The 7,747-nt window shown below is 53.5% G+C and overlaps 1 protein-coding gene across 1 annotated transcript; it reads right to left on the bottom strand.

The window, feature by feature from the left end:
• Window positions 1–253: 253 nt before the first annotated feature.
• LOC121309538 (pleckstrin homology-like domain family B member 1) lies at window positions 254–7,523 on the bottom strand. Its single transcript, XM_041242515.1, has 4 exons — window positions 7,455–7,523; window positions 6,882–6,983; window positions 1,849–1,972; window positions 254–677 (listed from the first exon to the last, which is right to left on the bottom strand). The coding sequence occupies exons 2-4, from the start codon at window positions 6,939–6,941 to the stop codon at window positions 400–402; spliced, it is 462 nt and encodes a 153-aa protein (XP_041098449.1). The 5' UTR covers window positions 6,942–6,983; window positions 7,455–7,523; the 3' UTR covers window positions 254–399.
• Window positions 7,524–7,747: the final 224 nt, after the last annotated feature.

The following is a 7,747-nucleotide window of genomic DNA, read 5'->3' as shown; positions in this document are numbered from 1 at the left end:
GTGGACTGTCTGCCAATCAGAGCAGGAAGGCAAGGGGGGTGGGAGGGAGAGTGGACAGAGAGAGAGAGAGTGGACAGAGAGAGAGAGAGAGCTGGCACTGGGTTCACAGCCGCCTGTCTCTCTCCCTGCTATTCATAGACATTCCCAGAGACAGGGCAGGAGCAAACAACAGCACAGAGTGTCCACTGACTCACACTGCCACTGGGCCTCGCTCAGTAATTTTGCACATCAGCATGCTTGCGCCACGGTGCCCTATAAATTTGGCCCCTCTTTCCCTATGATTTACAGTACTAAGTGCATGCATGGTATGGTGAATCAGAAAGATTTGCAATGCTTTGCAGAGGTCCCTATCTCTTTTACTGTAGTTGAGTTCGTTTTGCTACCGCACCGACAGTGCAGTCAGCTTCTATCAGGGAGAGAACTCATGCTGCTGAAGCTTGGGCTGCTCCCAGTGCGTGCAAGGTCTCTGCTAGCCCTGGTAGTTCTCGTGCAGCTACGTCCTCTACCTTGTGTCAGGCGGACGGGCTTGGTGACAGGGATGCCGTCGATGGAGCAGGGGTTCCCACAGGGGTGCAGCGTGATGACCCCGTTCTGATTCACGATGTAGCAGTGCTGGGCAGCGATGCCCGGGCCCTGCACATTGATGTCTTTTGCGGCAGAGCCAACTGTAGTCCGTCCTGGAAAACAAAAACAAATAACGAGTGACCTTAGTGACAAGAACTGAGCGACTGGGAGGGAAGGAGGGAGGCAGTGTAGACTAGTGACAAGAGCTGAGGAACTGGGAGGGAGGGAGGGAGGCAGTGTGGTCTAGTGACAAGAGCTGAGGGACTGGGAGGGAGGGAGGCAGTGTGGTCTAATGACAAGAGCTGAGGGACTGGGAGGGAGGCAGTGTGGTCTAGTGGTTAAAGCTGAGAGACTGGGTGTGAGGAAAGAAGTGTGACGCAGTGGTTTTAGAACAATATTCAGTTTTCTCACACATTTCCAACAAATCTCTAAGGAGAACACTTTTCAGGAATGTGGAATCTGAGTCATTCCCAGGCTCTCTGCCAGAATATCATCGCCAACAATATTTTAATGGGAAACATTCCTTAAAATGTCTTAAGAAATTCCTCAGAAACCTGTTTGACAAAACTGGAAGGGCATGTATTAGAACTTACTCCCTAAAAAAGAGGAGCGAGGGGGGGGGTGAGGGTTGGGTGGTGAGGAGGTCAGGTCAAGAGCTTTATGTTCAGGCACAGGGTTCTTGTGTTTTAACCTCTGTGAGCATCAGCTATACACTAGAGTCAGGGAATCTTCAGAAAGGGTAGACTCTGCTATTCCCAGGGTGTATATTACAGATACTCAGTCCATCCTCACTCTCTGTCTAACCCTAACCCTAACCCTAACCCTAACCCTCACTCTATCCCTAACCCTAACCCTAACCCTAACCCTCACTCTCTGTCTAGCCCTAACCCTAACCCTAACCCTAACCCTCACTCTCCGTCTAGCCCTAACCCTAACCCTCACTCTCTGTCTAGCCCTAACCCTAACCCTCACTCTCTGTCTAGCCCTAACCCTAACCCTCACTCTCTGTCTAGCCCTAACCCTAACCCTGTTGCACACAGAGCCTTGTCCCTCAAAGGAGTTATAAAAACACATTTTTCCCTTTCATCAGCATTAGCATCATTTCATTTATCTGTAAATTCTACAGAGATGTTAGATGAAAGCATGGTAAAAAGTATGGTAACCCATAGTAAAGTACAGTAAGAGCTTAGTAAAAGCATAGTAAACATGTGGAAAGACAAACTTCAAATGTAGACAGTCATCCCATGCATGCATTATATCTCTGAGTGACAGGTGCTTTCGTACCTTCAGCCAGGGGCAGCAGTGTGATGGCAGTGCTGAGGCGACCACTTCCTAGACTCACCAGGTGGGGGCGCTCTGCTTGCACCTTCAGCCCCTTCCCTGTCTCAATCAGGTCCAGAGGGGTGCCCTGAGAGGACAAGGAGATGAGATAGGAATTAGTAGACAAAGTGAACACAGAGACACGGAGACACACAGAGACACACACACACAAACACACGAGCCACTCGGGGTGTGTCGGCCAACACTGTGTGTCACGGTGAGACACACAGAGCCACAAGGAGACACACAGAGACACACAGAGACACACAAAGACACACAGAGACACACAAAGACACACAAAGCCACACGGAGACACAGAGACACGCACACACAACATATTCATTCTACAGCTACAGCCAGAAGTTTTGCATCGTCTAAAATTCTAGGATTGAGACATATTTAAAAAAAAAGCATATAAACATAATTTATGTATGTAACATCATGTAATCAAAGGGACTACAAAATGATATTGCACAAGTCTACCGGAAGCCATAAAAGAAGTGCAGTATTTCTTATTAGATTTTGAAATGTCACTGTGGCAGGCTGGCGAGTGGATAGAGGCCCAGAGACAGACTGCAGTTCAAAAAAATAACTATTTTATTATAAATAAACAAAAATAAAGTGCACACGGGCAAAATAACAAATACTCAAACACAAATAAAGCAAAAACAAAACTCACAAAAATAACAGTTTCCAGGCTGGGCAATGCCTTCACTGGATTCAAGTTTTCTACACAACCAAAAAAACCAACCTGCTTCCTCAGCTCCCTCTCCCCAAATGAGAAGCTGAGGCCTCCTTTTATATCAGGTGGCTGGGCGCTGATTGATCGTTAATCAACCTAATCAACTAATCAACCCCAGCCACCTGAACATAATAAACCCAGGCAGGCAGGGGAAGTTAACCCCATCCCTGCCAATTTAAAAGGGCAGAGCTTTGCTCTGCCACACACCTCCCCCCATGTACAACGTACACCGGCCGCAATCGGCCAACTCCCCCCCCCCCCCCCCCCCCCCCCCCCCACCCTCCCCCCAAGAGTCCAAATGTCCCTTGGGTGGGCTGTTATGGTGGGTGGTGGTGGGCGGGGTTGATGTCGGAGCCCCCAAGCCTTCTTTGGTTGAGGGGGCCCCGAATGTCCAAGGTAGCATGGCGACGGCGGCCCGGCTCCCTCTGGTGGCGGAGGCGGCGGCGGCGGCCCGGCTCCCTCTGGTGGCGGAGGCGGCGGCGGCGGCCCGGCTCCCTCTGGTGGCGGAGGCGGCGGCGGCGGCCCGGCTCCCTCTGGTGGCGGAGGCGGCGGCGGCGGCCCGGCTCCCTCTGGTGGCGGAGGCGGCGGCGGCGGCCCGGCTCCCTCTGGTGCCGGAGGCGGCGGCGGCGGCCCGGCTCCCTCTGGTGCCGGAGGCGGCGGCGGCGGCCCGGCTCCCTCTGGTGCCGGAGGCGGCGGCGGCGGCCCGGCTCCCTCTGGTGCCGGAGGCGGCGGCGGCGGCCCGGCTCCCTCTGGTGGCGGAGGCGGCGGCGGCCCGGCTCCCTCTGGTGGCGGAGGCGGCGGCCCGGCTCTCCCTCTGGTGGCGGCTCTCCTCTCGGGCTCTGAGAGTGGCGGCGGCTCCTCCCTCTCGGGCTCTGAGAGCGGCGGCGGCGGCTCCTCCCTCTCGGGCTCTGAGAGCGGCGGCGGCGGCTCCTCCCTCTCGGGTTCTGAGAGCGGCGGTGGCTCCTCCCTCTCGGGCTCTTTGAGAGCGGCGGCGGCAGCTCCTCCCTCTCTGGCTCTGGGAGCGACGGCAGCTCTCCTCCTCCCTCTCTGGCTCTGGGAGCGACGGCAGATCCTCCTCCCTCTCTGGCTCTGGGAGCGACAGCAGATCCTCACCCCTCTCTGGCTCTGGGAGCGACGGAGGCTCCTCCTCCCTCTCTGGCTCTGGGAGCGACAGCAGATCCTCCTCCCTCTCTGGCTCTGGGAGCGACAGCAGATCCTCCTCCCTCTCTGGCTCTGGGAGCGACGGCAGCTCCTCACTCCTCTCTGGCTCTGGGAGTGACGGAGGCTCCTCCTCCCTCTCTGGCTCTGGGAGCGACAGCAGATCCTCCTCCCTCTCTGGCTCTGGGAGCGACAGCAGATCCTCCTCCCTCTCTGGCTCTGGGAGCGACGGCAGCTCCTCACCCCTCTCTGGCTCTGGGAGCGACAGCAGATCCTCCTCCCTCTCTGGCTCTGGGAGCGACGGCAGATCCTCCTCCCTCTCTGGCTCTGGGAGCGACGGCAGCTCCTCCTCCCTCTCTGGCTCTGGGAGCGACAGCAGATCCTCCTCCCTCTCTGGCTCTGGGAGCGACGGCAGATCCTCCTCCCTCTCTGGCTCTGGGAGCGACGGCAGCTCCTCACTCCTCTCTGGCTCTGGGAGCGACGGCAGCTCCTCACCCCTCTCTGGCTCTGGGAGCGACGGCAGCTCCTCCTCCCTCTCTGGCTCTGGGAGCGACGGCAGCTCCTCGCCCCTCTCTGGCTCTGGGAGCGACGGCAGCTCCTCACCCCTCTCTGGCTCTGGGGACGACGGCAGCTCCTCGCCCCTCTCTGGCTCTGGGAGCGACGGCAGCTCCTCACCCCTCTCTGGCTCTGGGGACGACGGCAGCTCCTCACCCTCTCTGGCTCCCGGGAAGGCGGCTCACCCCTCTCTGGCTCTCGGGAAGGCGGCTCACCTCTCTTTATTGGAGTGACCGGTGCATCTCCCATGTCTACCGCCAGGTAATTAACCACCATGAGGGCAATCTCTGGGAAGGAGGCCGGGTGGTGTTGTTCCTCCCACTGTTCCCACCTCTCCCCATCTCGACGCCACAGCGTGTTGATAACTATGGGGAGATCGTGGACGAGGTCTGCCTCAGGGTGCATCAACCAGTCCCAGATCTCCTGGGACGGTGGTGAAGGTGGTGGTGCTGGAGGTAGTGGGGTGGCCCCTGATGCCCGGGGTGAACAAGGCACCTCTTCCTGGGCCTGGTTGTAGGGGCATCCTGCCCAGTTGTGGCCGTCCTCCTCACACCGGCCACACCAGTTTGCCGGTGGCACGTCTGGGCAGGACCGCCAACGATGGTCCTCCTTCCCGCACCAGGAACACCAGGGGAAGAGGCTGGCCGGGTCCTCCAGCGGTGGCTGCAGCAGCTTACATTTCTTCAGCTGCTTTTCCTGCCTTTGCCGCTGTCTGCTCTTCTTTCCCATTTTTTTTTTTTTTTCCAAAAAAAAAAATAATAAAAAAAATAAATACTGCTCTGAGCCTCTAGGTGGCGCTATCCCACTTCTGACACCAAATGTGGCAGGCTGGCGAGTGGATAGAGGCCCAGAGACAGACTGCAGTTCAAAAAAATAACTATTTTATTATAAATAAACAAAAATAAAGTGCACAAGGGCAAAATAACAAATACTCAAACACAAATAAAGCAAAAACAAAACTCACAAAAATAACAGTTTCCAGGCTGGGCAATGCCTTCACTGGATTCAAGTTTTCTACACAACCAAAAAAACCAACCTGCTTCCTCAGCTCCCCCTCCCAAATGAGAAGCTGAGGCCTCCTTTTATATCAGGTGGCTGGGCGCTGATTGATCGTTAATCAACCTAATCAACTAATCAACCCCAGCCACCTGAACATAATAAACCCAGGCAGGCAGGGGAAGTTAACCCCATCCCTGCCAATTTAAAAGGGCAGAGCTTTGCTCTGCCACAGTCACATTTTTCAATTTTTGTCATTTTTTTCGTGGAGTATATGGAAAACTGCAAAGCGGTGTGTAATTCAATATGTTAAGGTAACATTATTCAACAGGTTTCATTCGACTTTATGAAGCAGAATGAGTTCATTCTATAGGAGGATGCTAAACTTTTGGCCAGAGCTGCACACTCCCTTTCTTTTACCATCCCTCATTCGTCTGTCCCAGTCACTCGACTGTAACCTCCAGACTGCACAGCCTCCCTCCCTCCCAGTCACTCAACTGTAACCTCCAGACTGCACAGCCTCCCTCCCTCCCAGTCACTCAACTGTAACCTCCAGACTGCACTGCCTCCCTCCCTCCCAGTCTCTCAGCTATAACCTCCAGAATGCACTGCCTCCCTCCCTCCCAGTCTCTCAGCTCTAACCTCCAGACTGCACTGCCTCCCTCCCTCCCAGTCACTGCTGTAACCTCCAGACTGCACTGCCTCCCTCCCTCCCAGTCTCTCAGCTCTAACCTCCAGACTGCACTGCCTCCCTCCCTCCCAGTCTCTCAGCTCTAACCTCCAGACTGCACTGCCTCCCTCCCTCCCAGTCACTCGAGTGTAACCTCCAGACCGCACTGCCTCCCTCCCTCCCAGTCACTCAGCTCTAACCTCCAGACTGCACTGCCTCCCTCCCTCCCAGTCACTAAGCTCTAAGCTCATAATGTCCACACACGATGTACTCTTCTAGCTTCTGAAACAAGGGGAAGTTCATTAGATTTTGTTTGCTTTCTGATGCAGCAAATCGCATCAGATACAGGATTACCTGAATCCAATTAACTCAATCAGTTTAAACGGTGAGGACTAACAGATTCAGATCAGCATGAAAACAGAAGCAAGCGCTTGTCCAATGGATCAGGTCCTGGAGATACTGATGATGTCGGCATTTCACAAGGACGTCCCACAAGTCCTTCACAATGAGGAGCGTCCTTGCCTCTTACAGCTCTGTCTGTGAGTCACTCTGAAGCCTGGGTTTGCTTTGCATGGATTCTCAGATTGCAAAAAATTACCCACCACCAGCAGTGGAAAATTCACACGAGAGCACGCCCCCTAAAACACACCTGAGAGAAAATACACACAAACACAAACCCCTAAAAGACACCTGAGAGAAAATACACATGAACACAAACCCCTAAAACACACCTGAGAGAAAATACACACGAACACAAACCCCTAAAACACATCTGAGAGAAAATGAAATTGCTGAATATATTTGACAAAAGAAAGAAAGAAAGAAAGACTATAACAACCCCCCCCCCCCCCCCCCTCCGGTGCCCCTCGCTCTCACTTGTAGAATCTGGTGAGTCTGTCGGCCGTGCTCTGTCAAGTTCCTGTTCAAGTTCTCCATGGCAACAGCTTTGTCAATCACTCCATCACAGCCGTGGGGATCCTGCATGAGAGAACAGCGATGAGCTGCAGTGTGTACCAGTTATATTTCATGTGCATGCAGTTGACTGTTATTCAAAGAGTGCTACTACAGAACAAACAAAACAAATTGGACTGATCGTGTATTATAAAATATTGTTCCCTGGGAGCACAAACAAAGAGCCCTGACACGAGCCAGCTTCCTGACCGCAGCAGGCAGCATATCCGACAGTCAGAGAGGTCCGGATTAAACAAGTCTGTCTGTTTACACGACAACATGCATCGCAGTGAGGCTGAGACCAGGCCATCTGCACCAGGCTTTTACTGTTTATTTCAGTTCCAAATATCAGTTACATTACAGGATAAATTGAAGAGAACTCACTTCATCTATAATTGTATTTAGATTAATCAGAATCACTGAGGAACGAATTATAATGAAGCAGCTCTTATAAACAGCTAGAAGGAGAGTCTGTGTGTCCCTCACTCCCTCACTCACTCTCAGTGCTCCAGTCTGTGTGTCCCTCACTCTCTCACTCACTCTCAGTGCTCCTGTCTGTGTGTTCCCTCACTCCCTCACTCTCACACTAAGAGCTCCAGTCAGTTTTTTTTCCAGGACGAACCAGACACACAGGTGCAAAATGTTATCATTTGTCTTTCACGTGAATCCCCTCTCATCGTCACTCTCCCCTGCCTGCAGCTCAGCTCTGAGTGAGTCACTGTATGACTCAGCCCCTATTTGCTCTGAGTAAAGACACAGTATTTAAAACAGATGCTGTACATAAATTACCT

The sequence above is a fragment of the Polyodon spathula genome, unplaced genomic scaffold, assembly GCF_017654505.1.
Source record: "Polyodon spathula isolate WHYD16114869_AA unplaced genomic scaffold, ASM1765450v1 scaffolds_1306, whole genome shotgun sequence".
NCBI lineage: Eukaryota > Metazoa > Chordata > Actinopteri > Acipenseriformes > Polyodontidae > Polyodon > Polyodon spathula.
Note: the sequence above shows the minus strand (reverse complement) of the source record. Positions and strands in the feature narration are given on the sequence as shown.

Bases quoted from the DNA above. Each gene is read 5' to 3' on its own strand.
- LOC121309538 (XM_041242515.1), bottom strand. From the start codon at position 6,941: ATGGAGAACTTGAACAGGAACTTGACAGAGCACGGCCGACAGACTCAC. The intron at 1,973-6,881 runs GTGAGAGCGAGG...TTGTCCTCTCAG, and splicing joins AGACTCACCAGATTCTACAA to GGCACCCCTCTGGACCTGAT. The intron at 678-1,848 runs GTACGAAAGCAC...TTTGTTTTCCAG, and splicing joins ACTGCTGCCCCTGGCTGAAG to GACGGACTACAGTTGGCTCT.